Raw genomic sequence first — 23414 nt, 5'->3', positions numbered from 1 at the left:
TGAAGCAAATGGTCTACAACTTATATGTTCTCTTCAGTAGCCATGTAATTTTATTGAGAACATTAAAATGTTATTATATCTCAGCAAATGTTGAAAACTTTGACACAACAAAAGTTTTGACACAACAAAAGGAATATAAAGCTACATATATAATTTTCAGCTTGAAACAGAAATAAAATAATAATAACCTGAATAATTTTCAATTTGAAAAGCATTCAGGCATAAATGAAGGCAAATATTGTGTGAAAATAAAAACTAAAGAATGAATACTTTAAAAGAATTTTTAAAATTGCTTTTTGAAAACATTATTTAAACATTATTGGAATCATTACTGCATCTTCAGAGTCAGTTTTATGATTTATAGTACCTACCAAAGAATTGGTTAAAGCCAGATATGAAGATAACAAGCTATATTTTGCCTTGGTACAATGTAGCCCTGAGTAAAGTTGGTCAGGAAAAGCAGCACCAATTGGTTTAAACAAGTCATTATATGATAAACACTGAGAAAAACAACCAGGAATTTTGTTAACCTGGGTATTTTCTGTAACTCTTGCTACATTATCACAGAGTATACTTTTATATTATATCCTACTACAATATCCTCCTCATCGTCATCATCATTCAACATCCATTTTCCATGCTGACATGGGTTGGATGGTTTGACAGAAGCTGGCCAGACAGAGCTACACCAGGCTCCAGTTGTCTGTTCTGGCATGGTTTCTATGGCTGGATGCCTTTCCTAATGCCAATAACTTCACAGAGTGTACTGGGTGCTTTTTATGTGGCACCAGCACCAGTGCTATTACATGACACCAGCACAGGTGTCTTTTATGTGGCACCAACATGGATGCTCTTTGTGTGGCACTGAAATGGGTGCTTTTCATGTGGCACTGGCACTAATAATGGTCATTCTAAATTTTGGCTGAAAACTTGGAATTTTCAAAGGTGATGTGTTAATTAAAACCATTGGTTCAGTTCTTTCCACCTGGGAAATTAAAAGGCAAAATTGACCTCAGTGGTGTTTGAACCCAGATCTTAAAAAGCTGAAACAAAGACAGCAAGACATTCTTTCTGCACTCTAATGATTCTGTCAGCTCACTACCTAGTGATGATGATGATAATAATAATGATAGTAATTCTTTATATTATTGGCTCATGGCCTGAAATTTGAGGGAAGGGGGCAAGTCAATTGCATCAGTCCCAATGATCCCCTGGTACTTATTTTATCAAGAAGAGGGGTAAAGTTGACCTCGGCAGAATCTGATGGATGAAATACCACTAAGCATTTTGTCTGGCATGCTAATGATTCTGCCAACTCCCAACAACAACAACAACAACAATAATAATAATAATCCTTTCTTCTATAGGCAGAGAGCCTGAAATTTGGGAGGAGGTGGGATAGTTGATCACATCAACCCCACTACTTGACTGGTACTTAATTTATCAACCCCGAAAGGATGAAAGGTGAAACCAATCTCAGCAGGATTTGAACTCAGAATGTAAAGGTAGACGAAATGCCACAAAGCATTTTGCCCAGCACAGTAATGATTCTGCTTTCCATGCTGGCATGGGTTAGACAGTTTCACTGGAACTGGTAAGCCAGAGAGCTATACCAAGTTCCAGTCTGATTTAGCTTGGTTTCTACAGCTGAACGCCCTTCCTAATGCCAACCACTCCAAAAGTGTAGTGGGTGCCTTTTATGTTCACCAACACGTAACTTAAAAATTTATTTCTATTTTATTGACTGTCACAGTCTACAGGATGTTTTTGCATTATATATATGTAATATATGTATTATATAAAGAGTAAAGGGTAAAAACCTCCTTCAGTCATGAATGACCATTGGATTGCACTTAGATGGTTCCCCTTGGGTTGTTTATGGAAGACCAGCACTCACCCATGCATACCAGCTTCCCATCTCCACACCCCCAATGTGATCTAAGGGAGAGGCAAAGGCTGATAGAGCTTGGCACCAGTGACGTTGCAACTCATTTCTACAGATGAATGAACTGGAGCAATGTGAAATAAAGTGTCTTGCTCAAGAACACAACACATAACCCAGTCCAGGAATTGAATTTGCTACTTTGTTATTGTGAGCTTGATGCCTTAACCACTGAGCCATACCATATATATGTATTATATATGTAATAATTTATATGTTATGCACTTTATTGTGTTTTGTTAAGCTCATGATTCCATGGTCTTTGGAAAAATTGTCTTGCATGAAACTAGTCATGCTGCCAGAAAAGGTTGGGGACCGCTGCATTGGGACATTTGGTTTTTCTTTGCCTTTCATCATAGCTGAGACATTAAGTACAGTAATACTCTGGAGTGATTCAATGGACAATAACAATTTCCGTAGTGAAATAATAAAGAGTGGATGCATGCAAGATCTGAAGAAATAAATAATTTGCATAACAATGGAGAACTGAGTTAAGAAGCAAATCAATTACATCGACATGGCAACTGAATTAGAATCAAATCTTTATTGCACGGAAGGAGAAAAGAAAAAAAAATTCTAGTCATTGTGTTTGTAATCGGTGCAGCAACAATGGTATCATAATCACTTCTGTAAAGACAACAACAGCAGCATCAAGATTCTAATAATGAATATAAGCCTAAGAAATTTCTTGACACATTCGAATAAGATGATTTGTAAATATCTAGTCTAACCTTGAACTTTTATAATACGTTATTCAACATGGAACTGGAATTTTTTTCTAGATCTGGTGATATAACAAAGGAAAATATTGATATGTTCCTTATTCTTCATTACAACAATACCACCACCTTCACCATTAATGATAATAACAACAATAAAAATTAATAATAATAATAACAATAATAACAATAATAATAATAATAATAATAATAATAATAATAACAACAATAACAATAATAATAATAATAACAATAATAATAATAATAATAATAACAATAATAATAATAATAATAACAATAATAATAATAATAATAACAATATAATAATAATAATAATAATAATAATAACAACAACAATAACAATAATAATAATAATAACAATAATAATAATAATAACAATAATAACAATAATAATAACAATAATAATAATAATAATAATGATGATGATAATGATAATAATAATAATAATAATGATGATAATGATAATAATAATAGTAATAATGATGATGATTGCAAGAAAATTTGTGTAAGATGATATCTTTTATAAGTTACATATTTTCTTCTTCTTTATGAGAGAGACTAAATATATTTTGCGGTTTTACATTCTTACATTAAGTAAAAAGTTCTAAAGGATGCCATTTTGATATTTCCTGCTAGTCTTCCAGAAGAGAAACTAGGAAATGGAGATGGAAGCCTTCAGACTAAGTGTGTTTTATCTTAAATTTCGCAACATCAAACTACTTATTGACTTATTCAAAGAAATTTAACGTGTTCTTTCTTTGAAATGGGTCAGACATCTTCGAACTATAATGTGCTGCAATTATACACTGATGTTACATTCAAATAATATCAACTCAATGTATACACACACAATGATTATACATTCTCTCTTTCGTTTTTATTCTGTTTTCTTTCTCCGCACACACACACACACCACACACACACACATACACACACACATGCATGCAAACACACTATGCATACATATACACACACACATACAAAAACATGCACACATGCACATATAAACACACACACACACATAAACATATGCAAACACACATGTATGTAGTGAGTTTCTTGATAAATTTGCTGAAATATGCAAATATGTATACACCATAATGAATTTATTAACCATGCGCTTATATGTGTATACATACAGATGAGTACACAAACACAACACACACACATAATTATATATGTATGCACAGATATATACTTACATATCTATCTCTATACACACACACACACACACACACACACACACACACACACACACAACACACACACACATACACACACGCACACACACACACATATATAAATATATATGTACACATACCATGTATATGAAAAAAGGGACAGGGACAAAGATAGATTTAGAGTGAGAGTGAGTGTGTGTATGAGAAAGAGAGTGAGAGAGGGAAAGAGTGAGAGAGAGAGAGAAGGTAAAGGGCATGACGGTGTGATTAGACATTTTAAGTAAGGCATACATATATGTATACACATATAGGTGAAGAATAAATAATAACAGATGGATTGTGGTTCACTACAGCTGTTTCAGGTGTGTTTTTTATTGATGAACAGTAGTGTTACATCATACAAATAAAAACATTTTCATTGGGTGAATACAGGTAAGAATCAGCATATAGAACTTTTCAGGAAGAAGTATATAGTACCAGATGACTTCATCGACCCAAATTCTGATGTAATACTTCTGTTCATCAATAAAAAACACATTTGAAACAGCTGTAGTAAATCAGAATCTCCATCTGTTGTTATTACTGAATGATTATAAGTGCTGGAGTGGCTGTGTAGTAAGTAGCTTGCTTACCAACCACATGGTTCCGGGTTCAGTCCTACTGAGTGGATTTGGTAGACGGAAACTGAAAGAAGCCTGTCATATATATGTATATGTGTATATATATATATATATATATATGTCTGTGTTTGTCCTCCCAACATTGCTTGACAACCGATGCTGGTGTGTGTACGTCCCCGTAACTTAGCGGTTCGGCAAAAGAGACCGATAGAATAAGTACTAGACTTACAAAGAATAAGTCCTGGCTAGACTAAAGGCAGTGCTCCAGCATGGCCGCAGTCAAATAACTGTAACAAGTAAAAGAGATCACCTAATGCAGAACTTTCAATTCACTTGGATCTGGAATCTATAGATGATGGCGCAGTGACTTTGATGGCACATGTATTTAGTTAGCCACTTGTAAATGTATGTATAACTGGAGGAACAAATCCATGTTTACTTTAGTGAGTATGTATTTGTCGTTATACATCATTTTTACACAGTTGTACTACCACCAACCCTAACTTGGTCCTTTCACTATTTAAATATCTGGTTCTCTCAAATTCTGGAAATTTTAGCATAGTAATAGTGTTGGAAAATGAAGTTAGCACTGCCACATATACATTTCCCTTTTTTAGGTGGCAGTGACATAGTTGAATGAATTCGACTCTGTCAATTCTCAGTATATTACCGGTGCAATTTTATCAGAGTTTCAGAGAGAAGAAAATTTAAGCCAACAGTAGTATTTGGGCCAAGACACAGCACACAATTGCTCGTAAATAGGTGATAAAAGAAAATAAACACTAAATTTTAGAACATTAGATGTGGGTGGATGTGAATTGACACAGAGCTTTGAGGTTGACTGATATGAATTTAAGATGTTTATTCTTTTCTCAAATATAGTTCTGTAAGTGAAATGAAATTGAACAAACCAGGAATTGAACGTGTGTTACAGAGTTGTTTTGCTATCACTTTATCACCTACCTTTCTGCATTACATAATCAAAAACCACTATTTGAATCAATCAATCTTATAAGCCTTCAAAGATATCGCATTGTTAATGTTTTTCATTTAGCCTCATTTCATGTTTACACTTAATTTTTCGTTTAGTGAAACCTCCATGAAATAGTGATGGAATATTTACATCTTTCCGATATACTTCACAAATTGCCAAATTTATCAGTTTGGCAATCTGTGAAGACTATCAGAAAATCTAAATGGGTATGAAGCCAAATCATTTAGTTCCTCAAATCGTTCAGCTTACCTTGCCATATGTAAACAACCATAGTTGTTTGCTTGGAACAATTTTATACTCTAAACCAGGGCTCTCAAATCACTGGGCCACACAAAAAGAATAGAGTTTAAAATTTTATTTGTTTTATTGACTATCACAGACTGCAGGATGTTTCCACATTATTTAGGTAATATTTATGTAATATATGTAAATTATATAGGTGCAGGAGTGGCTGTGTGGTAAGTAGCTTGCTTACCAACATGGTTCCGGGTTCAGTCCCACTGCGTGGCACCTTGAGCAAGTGTCTTTTACTATAGCCTCGGGCCGACCAAAGCCTTGTAAGTGGATTTGGTCAATGGAAACTGAAAGAAGCCCATCGTATATATATATATATGTATGTGTGTGTATATGTTTGTCCCCCCAACATCGCTTGATAACCGATGCTGGTGTGTTTATGTCCCCGTAACTTAGCGGTTTGGCAAAAGGAACCAATAGAATAAGTACTAGGCTTCCAAAGAATAAGTTCTGGGGTCGATTTGCTCGACTAAAAGGTGGTGCTCCAGCATGGCCGCAGTCAAATAACTGAAACGAGTAAAAGAGTATTATGCACTCTATTGTGATTTTGTTATGCATGTGATTATACAGTCCATGGAAAAATTGTCTTGTTAAAAATTGGTTTACTGTGCAAAAAATGTTGGGGACTGTTGCTTTAAGTGACTGAAGATAATACTATAAAATGGATAAGTTTTTAGTAAACTTGATCAGCTCTTGTTCTATTTATTCATTAGAAAGAAATAGCCATAGCCGAAGTGGATGTTCATCATCATCGTTTAGCATCATCTTTCCATACTGGCATAGCTTGGACAGTTTGACATGGAGCTGTTCAGACTCCAACTGTCTATTTTGGCAAGGTTTCTGTGGTTGGATGCCCTTCCTAAATCCAACCACTTAACAGAGTGTGCTGGGTGCTTTTTACATGCTACTGGCATGGGTGCATTTATGTAGCACCAGCACAGGTGCATTAATGTAGCCCCAGCACAGGTGTTTTAATGTAGCACCAGCAGAAGTACTTCTTAAGTAGCACTGGCACCTGAAGGACAAGCCTGTATGTGTGGATGATAGCAATTTTACTTAGCATGATGCATCTTACCAAGTACAGCAAATAACCACATCTCCCAGTCCCTTGTCACTTGCCAGTGAAGCCCATTGTCCAAAGTTCCTTTCTCGCCAATTCTACAATAGTAATTCTTAAAGTTATTGTTGTATTTAGGAATGGTCATTTTGCCAGTTTAGCCAATAAAAACACACGCACTATATATTTGGTGTTACTTTGCTTCAGCGTTATTTATTTTTTACATTAATCTTAATCTTATTTCGGCCAGATATGAACGTGGAAAATATTCTGGCCTTTGTTCTATTATAATTAAGTGTCATTAAAATCTAATTTTTAATTAGATTTTCTGGCAATTCTATCCTTCATATCTGAGATTAATATAGCCAAGAGGAGAAAACAAAAAAATTTTCTTCACTTCAGGCATTGATGATTTTACAAGATCAAAAAGGAAGTGTTTGAGCAACAATGGTTAAAACATTTCTTCCAGATATACTGTAGACATATAGCTGGGAGCATGGCTGTGTGGTTAAGAAATTAATTTTGCAACCTCAGTGCTTTGGGTTCAGCATCTTGGGAAAGTGTGTTCACCTACAGTTGTGGATCAGTCAACGCCACATGAATGAATTTGGTAAACAAAAACTGTATGAAGGCCCATTGTGTGTGTATATGTGTTTGTGTTTGTGTGAATGCAAGTATGTCTTTGTGTTTTCCCCCACAGCACCTTACAACGGTGTTGGTTTGTTTACATTCCCATAACTTAATAACTCAACAAAAGATACTGATAGAATAAGTACTAGGGGCAATTTGTTTGATTAAACCCTTCAAGGTGGTGCCCCAGCATGACCACAGTCCAATCAGTGAATCACGTAAATGAATAATACTAAAAGAACTCAATGTTTTTATTGCTTGATCCTATGTCAGCCTACATCAGTTAAATCTCTGATCAAAAGTATTCCACTCATGACCATCCTGTGTTTTTCTGTTGCGATATACTGTACCAAGACTACATTATTTAACATACTCTTCTTTTTAAGCTGGCAGAATGTGCCTTATGGGAGATTCAGCTGCTATTTCCAGCAGGTCGACTGACCACATAGAGGCCTACTCATTGAATAATAGAAGAAGAATTATAGAAGTCATCCTATACTCAGCTGCTACTGTATTAATTTCTTATCATATTCTATTTTTTTAAGCATTTCAGCCATGCAGCTGTTGTCATGCTGGAGGGAAAGATGTATATGTATTTTTGAATTTTACCTCACATTTCCAAATCTTGTATATTTTTCTATACATTTAAATTTTCATGTTTTAAATTTGTTTTCAGGACGAGAAAAACCAAGTTCTAACAACAGCGGTATGGATTTATGAGGTAAATAATTTTTGTTTTTTTTGCTACATAAATTCCAATAGCCAATAGTTAGTTTCTTGAAGAGCTAATAGTTTTTAATTTACTTTCTATTGCATATTCTATGGGTTTTAGTATGTCAGTGTAATCATTATATATATATATATATAGCTAGCTAGACAGATAGATAGATATTTTGCATTAGCCACTACACACATTTTTTTCTCTCCTTGTTTTTTCCGTATCCCTTTCTGTAGAAGAGCATAGGCTTGAAACGTAAAAGACTTTTTCTATTCCTGAGCGTTATACTAATACATCTGTTTGTTTTGTACACCACCTATCTTCGTCTTTTGTTTTTTCGTAAACTCTCCCTATATATATATATATATGACATGCTTAATTATGATTTTTCATGTAAAACATTAACGTTCAGTATAGTATCCTATAGTATGCTTTGGTTTCAAGTGCAGTTAGAAGTTTTACTAGAATAACAGGAATGCATTATCTTACAAAGTTTAGGTGCACATCATTGCTTCTGGATAATATTTACTTTCAATTATGAATATTTATTTTTAATTATAAATGTGTGATTTGATTTTAATAACATTTGATTTTAATGACACTTAATTATAATAGAACAAAGGCCAGAATCTTTTCCATGTTCATATTTGAGAAATGAAGCCTGTGCTTGCTTGGTACAAAGTCAGTCAGACCCAAGATCTAAGGTGTTTCAGTCAGGATTATTTTCTTTTTTTTTTCTACAATCTGCCCTTCCATAGTTTTCTTTAAATTTGTCAGTGTCATAAAGAGGAAAGTTTGTCTTCTGGCTTAAGACTGACCGATGATTACAGAACAACACCAACACCAATAACAATATTTCAAATTTTGGAACAAAACCAACATTTGGGGAGAGAGTAGTCGATTACATTGACCCTCCATACATGATTGGTACTCTATTTCATCTATCCTGAATGGATAAAAGGCAAGTAGGAGTAGGGGAACAGAAATAGCGGTGAGCTGGCAGAAACGTTAGCATGCCGCGCAAAATGATTAGCGCTATTTCATCTGCCGCTACGTTGTGAGTTCAAATTCCACCGAGGTTGACTTTGCCTTTCATCCTTTTGGGGTCAATAAATTAAGTACCAGTTATGCACTGGGGTCGATGTAATCAACTTAATCCCTTTGTCCTTGTTTGTCTCCTCTATGTTTAGCCCCTTGTGGGTAATAAGGAAAAATTAAATAGACTTCTTCCTTTCTTTCATTAAGGAGTCAGTTGTGGGCAGGGATTGGCTCCACCAAGTTTAAAATGCCCAGGACATGTTGTATGTGGCACCCTTTCTGACTCCATCAAAAGTTAAGGGACTATCATAGAGAGATAGGGTGGAAGATATTGAATGGGTTGATTGTGTTGATGAATGATAATAACAAAGTTATTCTTATTGCTCAGCTGGGTCAGTCTTGGCTGAAGAAATCCATGATCAAAAATGTTCCATATGTGACCATCCTGCCTTTTATTCAGTCATCTTGTATTTCATTAACTACACTATCTAATGTGTCCCCCACCCTCCTTTTGTAAAATGATTAGTTGTGATTTAAGGGTTATTTGGTTGCGACTTTTAGCAGGCTAAGTTGCAACATGAATATTTCCCTCATGCCTGGAAAAAGGAAACTGTGGTACCTTTTGCCGTATAGACTATACTTGTAGGATTTGTGGATACTGCTTCCTTACTTATCTACAGGACAATTTGGACGAAATGCTTAATGGTATTTCATCTGTCTTTATGTTCTGAGTTCAAATTCCGCCGAGGTCGACTTTGCCTTTCATCCTTTCAGGGTCAATTAAATAAGTACCAGTCACGCACTTGGGTCGATATAATCGACTTAATCCATTTGTCTGTCCTTGTTTGTCCCCTCTGTGTTTAACCCCTTGTGGGTAGTAAAGAAATAAGTATTTCATCTGTCTTTATGTTCTGAGTTCAAATTTCACCGAGGTCGACTTTGCTTATCATTCTTTCAGGGTCGATAAATTAAGTATCAGCTGTGTACTGGGGGCAATCTAATTGACTGGCCCCTTTCCCCAAAATTTCAGGCCTTGTGCCTAGAGTAGAAAAGAATAAAAATATTTTGACTAAAAATAAACGGTGCTATTTTAGTGTGCGGTCTACTGCAGTATTCATAGTCTGTACTATAAAATGACCTGACCTGGGTTAGGGTTAGGAGTAAAGCTAGGGTTGGGGTTTAGGGTTAGTGTTAGATTGCATAGTTAAGTGTAAATAGCCAAGTAGACTACACACTCAAGGCACCAAATAAATTCAATTTTGCTTCTTTTTCCTTCCTGATTTTATATTTTTCCTCTTTTATTTTCTTTATCAGGAATGGATTGACGAAAATCTGAAATGGGAACCTGAAGTATACCAGGGTTTAAATATGATTGTAGTTCCTTCGGAACTCTTATGGGTACCGGACATATTTATTTTTAACACGTAAGTAACACTTCATCATTGTCAAATTTTGTCCATGAAAAATTACTCACTTGAGATTGCATATCATGTTGTTGTTTAGTTTTGGATCAGCAATGATGAAGCAAATCTATAACAAAACTATAACAATACCTCGGTTGTTTCCGTGTCAACTCGACAATTCATTTCGGATATCTTCATGACCTCCGTGATAGTGTGCATGTTCTGTTTTTACGTATTTGTGTATTGTGGAATATAGATATAAAGAAATTATGCCACCAAAAAGCCTTGCATATATGTTCTTACCTTCTTCATATGTGTATGTAAAATCCGCAAATTTGCAGAGGTCACAAAGATATCCGCAAATAATTGTTGTTGACAAACAACCACAGAAATTGTATTCACCTCAATAGACGTCATTGATTGGTTGAAATTGCCGAAATGCAAGAAATTAAACAACAAATAGCTTACAAACTACAGAATTTTCTCAAGAAAGACAAGAGAAAAAGATGTTTTATGTAACACATTCTACCAGTATACAAAGTTTAAAAGTGTTTAGTTACAAAGAAATTATTTTAAAAATCTGCCGGTCAAAGTGAAAAGATCCCCAGCAGTCTCCGATGCATACCGGCCTCCCCTCTCCATGCCACCAGTGTTATCCAAGGGAAAGGCAACAGCAGATACAGCTTGGCACTTGTGACGTCGCAACCCATTTCTACAGCTGAGTGAACTGGAGCAACGTGAAATAAAGTGTCTTGCTCAAGAACACAACACACAGTCCTGTCCAGGATTCGAACTCACAACCTCACGATCGTAAGCTTGACGCTCTAACAACTGAGCCATGCGCTTTCACACACAGGCACACATATATACACACATATAAATACGCATATACACATGCATACATACATACATGTGTGTGTATACATATATATAGGGTTTTAACTGGCCTTTTTTTAGCATGTAAGGAGAGTCTTGTCAATGGTTTCTTTTGTGTATAAAAATATTTTATACATTCTTATATATATATATATATATATATATATATATATATATACATGTATATATACATACACACACACATATATATACATATACACTACACTCTATATATATAATATATATAATATATATATTAATATATATATATATATATATATAGAAGGAAAATTTAAGATATTTCCCTTCTACAAGTGTCCGAAGAATGACACCCCCTTCAGGAGGAATATGGAAAAACATTTCATAGCTAAGTTCTCCCCCAAATTAAATGGCTGAAACTTTACTCTCAACATACATTGAAGGAAAAATCTGTGTGTGTGTAGATGTGTATTGCCTGTTATATACATCATATATATTATTATCTTTATAATTCACTTCCATCTTTACCTTTAATTGTCACTTTAGTTTTAACTTTCCTATGACATACAACTTTCAAGATGGTATAATTTGGTTGTTCATTTTGAACCGATAAAAAGGTTTTTTCAAATATTTTATGTATAAGTCTGTGTGTGTGTATATATATGTGTTGGTATAAATATCAACACACAAAAATATTTTTTCTTCTCTCCACTTCCTCCCTTATTTTTATTTTTATTTTTATTTTTATTTTTTTATTTTTTATTCTTTATATTTTTATTTATTCTTTATATTTTTTTATTTTATTTTTTATTTTTTGTTTTTATTTTATTTTATTTTATTTTTTTTTTATTTTTTTTATTTTTATATTATTATTTTTATTTTCCCTTTTCTCTTTTTGGTCTCTCTCCCTCTCCCTTCTCCAAACACACAGACACACACACACACACACCCACTACACACACCACACACACCACACACACACACAACACACAAAACACAAAACACCACAGACACACAGAGACACACACACACACACACCTCCACAGAATGATCATAGAAAGTGTGACCCAAATGACATTTGCCAGGCCAACCTATGCACAACACACACTCAGTGACATTGAAATGGACGGCCAAAGTTCTTTTATAAAACCACAGGGGGTCCAGCAGACCAACGGAAATAACACTTCTTCACTCTCAGATATAAATGCGCACACACACACACCCAACACGCACACACACACACACACCACACACACACATACACACATATTTTCTCTCTGTCTCACTTCCTCCTCACCCACTACTACGAACTATAAAAAGGTTCAAACTACCCCCAACTGATTTGATTTGAAAACCCACTAGAATGGGAGCAAGCGCTAATCCGAATGATATGATATATATGTAAAAAGTAATATTAAATAAATATCTACAAATATGACCATCTGATCTGATTACCTCAATTTTTCTAATATATATATATATATACATATATATACGTAAACAGGTAAACAGTGCATCTTACATGTTTCTGCACAGTTTCCATCGACCCAAAGACGATATAGTGGAAGATATTTGCTCAAGGTGCTGCGCATTGTGACCGAACGTGGAACCACGTGATAGCAAAGCTACTTTCTTAATCACAAAAAATAGCAGATGATGGAGTGCTAGCAGTGCTTACTATCTTCATTGATATACGAGAATCTTGCCTGAAACTGAAGGGAATCTAAAGATTATTTAAAACTGCTCTGCTATTTCTTTACTAATTTCAATTATTGATTCAAATGGCCGTGCAGAGAAAATGGAATTGCTTTTGGCCGGGGGCGGCTCTGTGGAATTTGAGATGATAGAATGACAAAAAGAGAATTTCTTAGAATATATTTTACATAGCACATTCGGGAAATCTCTCTCTTTCGATTTATATAGACAATTTACACTCACTCACATATGATGTGGCTGTGTGTGTATATTTATTATATATAAATGTATAAATAACGTACACAGTTGTAAACATATACATATGTGGATGTATATATATATATACACACACATATATATATATAGGGATAATACGTAGTGTTGCAAGGTTTATATAATTACTTCACACACACAATGAATTTATCAACAATAAAGCGTTTTTCTTTTCCTTGGATTCTCTTTGTCTTGTTTAGAAACGCGGTAGGGAAAAAAAGCACTACTGTGATAAAGATGAAAGAACGAGAAAGAGAGTATTAGAAACAGAGGTAGATTAAATAGATAAAAAGATAAGGTCGGGGCGGGGGACAAGAGTAGGAGTGGGAGAGTGAAAACGTCAGATGATAGGCAATCAAGGGAGCAGAAAGTGAAATATAAGGGAGAGATGAAAGAAAATGTGAAGGGGAAGAAATTCTCTTAATCTTTTAATTTAATTCTTCTCTCTTCATCTCCTTTCTCTCTCTCTCTCCCTTTCCTTGTTGTCTTCCTCCTCTCTCCCTCACGTCTCTGTCTCTCATACATTTTCTGGGTGCTTATTCCTTTTTCTTGTTGCATCTATCTACTGTAGAACTAAATCAACTTCCTGTTTGCAGTATTAGAAAAAGTGAAAGCCCGGCCACATAACAAAGATTAATTTATGCTCGTGCGTGTGTGTATAAAATAAGAAGATCTGTTGGTGGTAATAGAAGTAGCCACTGTTGAATGGAGATTCTTTGTCAATATTCGCCTATGTTGTTTGAAAGTTATGCAAGGACAAATTGAAGCAGTTTCCCCAAATTCTCTTATCTTATTTGTTTTAGTCATTGAACTGTGGCCATGCTGGAGTAGCACCTTAAAAGGGATTTTAGTCGAGCAAATCGACCTCTGTACTTATATTATAGTCTGATACTTATTCTATCAGTCTCATTTGCCAAACCTCTAAGTTACGAGAATGTAAACAAACTTACACCGGTTGTCAAGCGGCAGAAGTGGAGTATACACAAAGACACAAAGGTTTAGTTTTTAGTCACCAAATTCACTCTCACAGCATTAGCCAACCCCTGGCTGTAGTATAAGACACTTGCCCAGAATACTGCGCAGTGGGATTGAACTTGAAACCACATAGATCCAACCACAGCCATGTCTACACCTATGTGCATAGGAAAAGATTGGGAAAGATTTCTCTAGTTAAAGATTGGAAGAGTTTGATGAAGATGAAAGCTTATTCTGGAGTGCACTGCTTGAGGATGATGGTAAGAACGCAGAAGGAATCAGCCTGTTGGATGTAAAGATCGGAAGAAATTCTCATGGTTATGACTATATATACGTAGTGGAGAGATTGGAGGTATGGAGGGCAAAAGTTTGAGTGAAGGGTTGTGTGGAGCTGGGAGCAAAACTGGCGCCAACTGTGAAGGCTTTCTTCATTGGAAGTGCTGTTCGTTAAGGAGTGATGTATAGAAAAATTATACAAAGTTGGTTGAAACCTTCTTGGCAAGGGACCACAAGGCTCTGACTGCATGCAGTTAAATAAAAAAAAAACAGGAGATATTTCGGAGTGTGTGATGAGCAAAATGGTGTTTACTTTTATGATGTCAGACTTGCAGGTGATGCGATGGCAGGCAAAAACCTTCCATTTAGAAATAGTGGTGCTACTACAGGCACTAGCATAGCTAGAGTGTGTGCTCCCCCCTGACCCCACAAAAAACATATATTGCCTACAGCAGACCCCCAAATGGTGCCCCTACCACCGCCACCTAGCTACGCTAGTGACTACAGGTCATGTTCTTTTTTTGTATTGCTGCATCATAGTAGCTTGTAAGATATTTGTACGTACCTAGGGTTTGGGGACTTGTTTGTGTAAGGTATGAGAAGAGACGTGCTTACTTTTAGCTGAGATGTAACAGCAGGTGACGTATAGATGAGCAAACTAAGTTACTGTCAGAAGAGAGAAGTAGAAACAGCAGGTAATCTTAGAGGAATGAGGAAGAGAGAAACAAAAATGGCAAAGCATTCGTTGCTGAAATCTAAGCAAAGGAGGTGGATTCATGAGGAGAATAGAAATTCTACGTAAGTGACACCATCTTTTTGAACGAAGCTATAATATAGTGTAACCTGGACAGCAGAGATATATTAGAGATAAAGAGAGATTTATGTGTTAGAGATATTGTTTAAGTGGAAGGTTGTTGGAAGGTTCCAGATCAGACCGAAGTTCACGGTCGTTTGTGTAAAGGAGAGGAAATTTTACAGTTGATTGATTGCGTATCATATAGCAGTTATATAGACGATTGTAGTTATGTGTAAGACATACATTACACGTTTGTATCTTGTAGTGTGGTGTAGGTGTCATATATACATTACATGTATGTGCGTGCATGGATCAATTTATGTATATGTCGGTGTAATCTTGATATTACATATGTGGGCGGGTGTAAACGTATGTGGTAATGTATATGTAGGTGTAATACAGATAGTATTACATGTACGTGTCTGAGTGTATTTCTGCATATATGATAGTTGCAGAATGTGTGTGCGTGCGTGCATCTCATGTAATTGAATATGTATTTTGTGGGTTGGATGTTATAATCTGTGCGTATGTATATGTGAGTGTATTTAAGCATAAGTGTGTCTATGCCTACGTTTGTACCTGTCTGCCCTGTATACACGTGTGTTTGTGTGTAGATTTACATATATCTTTGCCTTATGTTTGGTGTTTAAAAGAAATAATGACATAACTTATAGGTATGCCTTCATGAATTACCTAGGTAAATATGATTGTATACTTATATAGATTCAAGCGCTATACACGTGAAAAATGAAGTTCGTATGTGATAATGACATACATTATGGAAACCCATTGCAGAAATTACACTGTAAAAAAAAAATTATTTTTTTGTCTTTGGTTAGTAAGTGTTCCTTACTATTTGCTTCTATATAGAAATCAAAGGAACTGACTACTGTTCCCTTCAAATTTTGCTTTTGTAACCTGAACAGCAATGTTTCGAAACTGACGTATTTTCTATAACGTAGATCAGATTCAGCGCTGAGTTACTGAAGTAGAAATATCGTTACTGTTATAGCAAATACCCTGCTCATAACCACAGATTTGCTTGTCAGTTGCTTGACTCTAACCACTTGAGCATGTCCCTTAGTGACTGACAATTTGTGCAGCTCTGATCACGAGCAGGAATAGTGGGGTGGGGGACATCATAGCTATGGGTTGATGGGGGATTCTTTAGGATTTGAATAAATGTAACAAAAGCGAAGTTTGATGGTAATATTAGCCATTTTTCATACTTTCTAGTGGTAAGCAAATAGAAAATAACAGTTGCTACCCAAGGACAAAAATCTTGTCACACGATGTAATTTTCCATCTTATTGTAAGTGTATTCGTTTTTGACTTTGTTTAGACATGAACTGCAATGGTACGGCTTCTGTAGTTAATCAGTTCTGAATTCACGCTTAATTTTGGCAGCCATTATTGTTCTGCAAAAGATTAAAACAGTTCTAAAACATTTTAAACTATCACTTCCTTTTCTTTCATCAACATTTTCCAACGCGCTTTTGTTACTATCCAAGATTTTTCATTTTTTATATTCATACACGTATTATCAGGGTAATTCAGTTCTGGGTACTAAATTACCCTGGCAATTGTTTGCATATTTATTCTTACTATATTCATGTAAATTCGAACGCAAATATGTTAGGCGTTGTTGTCTGTGTCTCAGGAGAACAACGTTTTATGATGACGTTGTGTTTGTACGAAGAAGAGTCTGACTGCGATTTTTGATAAACAAATTCTATTCTTTCCGTGTACAAAAACAAAAGTTTTAAACGTTATTGTTCTTGGAATTGTTGTAACAGCAGATAAAGTGTGGTTAGTTGCTTGCCGTACTACTAACTCCTCTTTTACGTCCTCTAACTTTTTATTGCCTTTGCGTTGTCGGCTGCTGTCCGCCATCTCCTACAGTGTATATCAATGGTTTCTCTGCGGCATCCTTTTTTCTAGAAGTCACAGTGTGTCGAATTTATGCTGATTGATAGGCTCAGAAGGAAATGCGCCAAATGACGAAATCGTCGCTGGAACCTATTCCATGCAAAGCTGTGATTGGTCAGCATTTGTTGATCACATGGGCAATAATCTAGCGAATCGTGACACCGGGTGATTGCTGAATATTCCCGCTATAGTTTCTTAAACACTTGGCTCATTGATACAAAGAATTCTGAGACACAGGTGTTTCGACATGCTGTGCCTTGTTGGCCAAAAGTATCCGGACTTTTGAGCGTAAACAAACCGGTGGCTTTGTTTATAATTTTAAGAACAAACTGATCACTGCCAATATTTGCCAAGTAATGAAAGAAAATCGTTATTTGTACAGCAAGATCTGAAACGATGAAAACTTAAAAAAAAAACTGTATGGATGCATCTACAGCGCCACCCCTACTGGTCACTTTGTCCCCAATATCCTTAGAAAAAATTTCAATAATATATCTCTAATGATCTTCAACATTGATAAGAGGGTTTTCTCCACACACACACTCCCCCCACTCGCTCTTTAACTCTTTAACGTACTAGTAGAACATTATATAGATATATAAACTCGCGCGTGCAAACGATAATTAGTTGTATAAATTTTGTTTTGTGTATTATGTATGTATATCTTTATATATAAAAGTCAAGTTGTGTGTCTGTCTTCTACGATTTAGATTCCTAACTACTCCCACATTTTGCGGTGCAGTTTAACCAAAACTGGGTATCTTATAGTCGTGATTCATATCGAGCCCTTCTGGGTATTAGCGCGCGTCTACGATTTAAAAAAAAATTTACCATCATTTTTTCCATTTTAATGCATTTTTTTCGCTATTATATAAGGGAAGTAACTCTCTAAAAATGTCTACGATGAGTCAACGATTTAAAAAAAATTTACCATCACTTTTTTCCCATTTTTAATGCATTTTTTTTGCTATCTTTTGGCTATAACTCTCTAAAAATGCTTATATAGTTATTTCCCTTACAAACCCGAGCAACGCCGGGTGATACTGCTAGTATATAATACATCTGTTTGTTGTTTACACAACGAGTTGAAATTTGGACAACTACAAGTATACTATGCATGCATATGGACGGTTTGTTAACGTCCATGTACGCATTTAATGTAGCTTGCAAGTTTTAATACTTTAGGTAGTAAATAATTATATTTCTTATATATACTCTTTTACTCTTTTTACATGTTTCAGTCATGTAACTGTGGCCATGCTGGAGCACCGCCTTTGGTCGAGCAAATCGACCCCAGGACTTATTCTTTGGAAGCCTAGAACTTATTCTGTCGGTCTCTTTTGCCGAACCGCTAGTTACAGGGACAAACACAGACACATACACACACACACACACACACACACACACACATATATATATATATACATATATATACGACGGGCTTCTTTCAGTTTCTGTCTACCAAATCCACTCCCAAGGCTTTGGTAGAAGACACTTGCCCAATGTGCCACGCAGTGGGACTGAACCCGGAACCATGTGGTTCGTAAGCAAGCTACTTACCACACAACCACTCCTATATATATATATATATATTTGCTAAAAGCTTACTCATAAATTGATAAAAGTAATACGAAGGGGAAAAGCGCACGCACGCCCTCACACACTCGCGCGCGCGCACACACACAAAAACTATACGTATACAGTTATGTATTTACTGTTAACGAATGGACAAATAAGGCATCATTTCATAGCTTTTTGTGGAGTTTAGGTGTAGCTTCGGACGGATGCCCCCTATTTTTATGTATCTCAGTTACTCATGTAACGAAGAATTTGGTTATCGAACATGTCTCCAGAATGCATTATGTTTGTATATAAAGACTCCACTGTATATAAATACATATGTATGTATGTATGTCGTTATTCAGTTTTATTTCAAGATTTCTTGCCAATAGAGAAAGAGCTGGTTTCTAACCTAGATCCAAGGCTCCTCCATTGGAATTCCAACATCAACAGCAGAGTACTTTTGGAAAGTCTTACATATTTTTACAGTTCCAGTGATGGGATGGATCTGTAGTCTTCGAATTAGCTTTCTCCTTTCTGGTTTTGAGAAGCCTAATTTCTGAAGACTGGTATTTAGGCAGTGTGTTACATATCCCAGTGCCCCATAATGTGTGTGTGTGTGTGTGTGTGTGTGTGTGTGTGAGTGTGTGTGTGTGCATCAGAAAGCTAGTATCAGTGTATCAGCAAAGCAATTATTAAACAAGAAAAAATTCCATGAAAAAAAAACTACCGCAAAAAAGTAAATATAATAATATCAGAAGAAAGCTGTCCTCCATCTCTAACCTCCACTCCTAGCCCTCTCTCTGTTTCTGTCTCTCTCTCTCTCTCTCTCTCTCTCTGCCTTACCTTTTATCCTCCTACAAAATATCATGATAAAATATGCATGATTGTAAACATGTTGACTTACATTACATATGTACTTAGCGTGAACTGAGTTTACAAGTAAAGGTGTGTACGTACGTACATATATATATATATATATATATATATTCATTTAACACGTATGTCAGTCATTTTGACGTTCTTGGAAGACAGCATAACTGACTTTCGGAAGATATTGCGAAGAGTATATAGAAGGGGAGAAAAATACTCGTGTGCATATACACACACATACATGCATATACGTATATGTGCATGTTTGGGTGTGTATATGTGTATGACAATAAATGAGACTGAATGAAGTTCTTTTTTCAAAGAGATAAAAATTATAGAGCAGCTTTAGCGACATCAGCTTATATCAAGTACAAAAGCGAGAGAGTATAAAAAAGTGAAGGAATGAAAAAAAAAATACATAATAAAAATTTATCTATTTATATATATATATATTATATATAATATATATTATATGTAAATTACGTGCGTGTGTGCGCTCACATCCGTTTGTATGTATCTATGTTATGTATTTCTCTTTTGAAATTGGATCGCGAAGCTAAATGCTATATAATAAATAAATAGCATTTAAATTGGGTTGGAAAATCCTATGAGCTTCGAGATTTCCAATTCCAGAAAATTTACTTTCTCTCGGAAGTTTTATGAATTCGTATGACATCAACAATATGTGTGTGTGTGTGTGTGTGTTGATATATACCTACCTATCTGCCTGAGAGGCGGCGAGCTGGCAGAATCGTTAGCACGCCGGGCAAAATGCTTAGCAGCAGTATTTCGTCTGCCGCTACGCTCTGAGTTCAAATTCCGCCGAGATCGACTTTGCCTTTCATCCTTTCGGGGTCGATAAATTAAGTACCAGTTGCATACTGGGGTCGATTTAATCGACTGGACCCTCCCCCAAAATTTCGGGCCTTGTGCCTAGAGGAGAAAATATCTACCTGCCTCTCTCTCTCTCTATATATATATATAAAGAGAAAGAGAAGGTGTGCGGCCTGGCGGTCAGGGCGTTGCATTCATGATTGCCAGATCGTCGTTTCGATTCCCTGACTGGGCGGTGCGTTGTGTCCCTAAACAAAGCACTTCATTTCACGTTGCCCTAGTCCACTAAACTGTAAACGGGTAAAACTGCGACGGACTATCCCTCCGATCAGGGGACTGTTGGTCTACTCGCTTAGCCAGTGGCGGGGTGGGAGGGGGAACATCATTCGAAAGTTAAAACGATGTAAAGTGCATTTTGACCAGCGATGTATAACAACATCCGATACTCTGGTCGAACACGATCACATGATATTATTATTGAGTGCGAGATCAGTGTATGCCATTAAAGTGACACCAAGGTAAAATATACAAAGCCGATCGTGATTACTCGTCTGATAAAGGTACACCGGATCTTTACCTTTTGACCGGCAGATTTAAAAAATAATTTTTTGTTATTAAACGCTTTCAAACTTCGTATACTGGTAGAATGTGTCATATAAAACATCTTTCACTCTTAGCGTTTTTGAGAAAACTTTATATTTACGAAGTTATTTCGTGTTAAAGTTGTCGTATTTCGGTAATTTCAACCAATCAGTGACGTTTATTCAGCTGAATAACATTACTGCCGTTGTTTATCAACAACTATCGGCGGTGTATATTTCGTTTGTCACTGTTATTTATGACATCGTTCGTGTGTTTGTACTGGTTTTAGCTTTAAGGTTAGGGTTAGGGTTTTAGGGTTAGGATTAGTGTTACGGTTTTAGGGTTAGGGTTAAGATTTTAGGGTTGGAGTTTTAGGGTTAGGGTTGGGGTTTTAAGGCTAGGGTTGGGGTTTTAGGGTTAGAGTTACGGAAAAAATGGAAAATGAAGAACTTGGAGGGGTAGGGTAGGGGGCAAAAAGTATTTCTGAAAATAGTAGCTAAAAAACAGGAAAAAAAAAACTAAAAGCAGTAAGAAATGCACGAACGATTATGGTGGTACCATGAAATAAACATGCTTCAGATACATTCATTTATTCATACAAACATAACTGAGATGAAATATGTCATGAATAAACAGTGACAAACGAAATATACACCGCCTTTCTTGTTGAGAAACAACAGCAGTAATTTCATTCAGCTGAATACACGTCATTGATTGGTTGAAATTGCACATGAACTTGCAGATGGGGCTCAGTTAGAATTTTCATCAGGTCAATTAGCCCATCCCGCTCAGAGGTCCTTGAATAAGGTTTAAGGATATTGAACGAAACACCCATGTTTCTAGGGTTGAATTATTCAAACTCCGAAGAATTCCTCTCAGTACATGGCTATGATGCTCCCCCACCACTTCTGCTCTTGATCAAATATGCACATATCGTCAGCCACCAAGGGACATGTTCAACTAGTTATGGTAAAGCAACTGTTAAGCAAATCTGTGGTATTGAGCAGAATATTTGCTGTAGCCCATCTTTTATACTAAGACAACACATGTACATGGTAACACTCCGATCAGAAGCCATGAGATCCACTGCTTGGTACTGCATCAGGGCATTCAATATTACTATTAATATTATTATTATTATTATTGTTATATTTCGGAATGGTCATTTTGCCAGTTTAGCCAATAAAAACACACGCACTATATATTTGGTGTTATTTTGCTTCATTGTTATTTATTTTTTACATTAATCTTAATCTTATTTCGGCCGGAGTTTTTAATGGCTAAACTGGCAAAATGACCATTCCGAAGTATAACAATATCTGTTTCAACACACGACTTCACATAAAAAAATCTTGCACAACAAATATTTAAACGTATTATTATTATTATTATATTTTTATTTTTTTAAAGGATTGACGTAACTCTTCGAGCGCGATGCGATTGAAATGAATATTTTATTGGTTGAACCAATAAAATATCTATCTATTGCAATCGCATCGCGCTCTTCATCTTGTCTATTATTATTATTATTATTATTATTATTATTATTATATTATTATTATTATTACATATTTGTACATACTTGATATATACATACTGAAGTATATATACATACTGAATAGCATGTATTGTAACTAATTAGTAATAATTATAGTAATTTAAAAACATTTGACGACATCGGAATTTCGATGGCCTTGGATATATAATGATGAAGTATGATTTAATTAATGTAAGAAGTTTGCACAATCGTGTCTGCTAAGTTATTGAATTAAGAGACATAGTAATTAAAGACGTCCAAAATGCAAATAAGAAAATAATGATCAAGTATAGTTTAATGTAAGTGAAGAAAGCGTATGGCATTTTAGTTAAGGAACCTAGTAGTCATACGGGTATTAGCTGCGTAGAGTCGATACACAATACTTAGTTATGATAAAATCGGAAAGTTCTGAAGAATCGGTGAACGCGAGTGATAAAAGCTTCACCCTGGCAGTTCAATAGGTAATGGAGGCTTATGCTTTAAACCTACATTTATGTTCGATTTTTTCGAAGATAAATTGCACGGGTCATTATTTCTTTGATATTTCTTTGATATCATCCAGTATTGATGATAGATCAAATAATACTACATGGTATGCTATTATCTTTTAGG

At 35.5% G+C, this 23414-nt stretch overlaps 1 protein-coding gene and 1 long non-coding RNA gene across 3 annotated transcripts in view; both read left to right on the top strand.

The window, feature by feature from the left end:
• The window catches only part of LOC115217991 (neuronal acetylcholine receptor subunit alpha-10-like), a 274574-nt gene that overhangs the window by 181778 nt on the left and 69382 nt on the right, over nt 1–23414 (top strand). For both annotated transcript variants that reach the window (XM_036508032.1, XM_029787732.2), the window contains exons 3-4: nt 8135–8179; nt 10529–10638. In XM_036508032.1, coding sequence (XP_036363925.1) covers nt 8135–8179; nt 10529–10638 — 155 coding nt within the window. The remainder of the gene's footprint in view (nt 1–8134; nt 8180–10528; nt 10639–23414) is intronic.
• On the top strand, nt 827–6843 carry LOC118765657. Its single transcript, XR_005001524.1, has 3 exons — nt 827–856; nt 6708–6712; nt 6778–6843. It is a non-coding gene; the product is annotated as an uncharacterized LOC118765657 (long non-coding RNA).

This window comes from Octopus sinensis, linkage group LG12 (genome assembly GCF_006345805.1).
Source record: "Octopus sinensis linkage group LG12, ASM634580v1, whole genome shotgun sequence".
NCBI lineage: Eukaryota > Metazoa > Mollusca > Cephalopoda > Octopoda > Octopodidae > Octopus > Octopus sinensis.
This window is presented reverse-complemented; position numbering and strand designations above follow the sequence as displayed.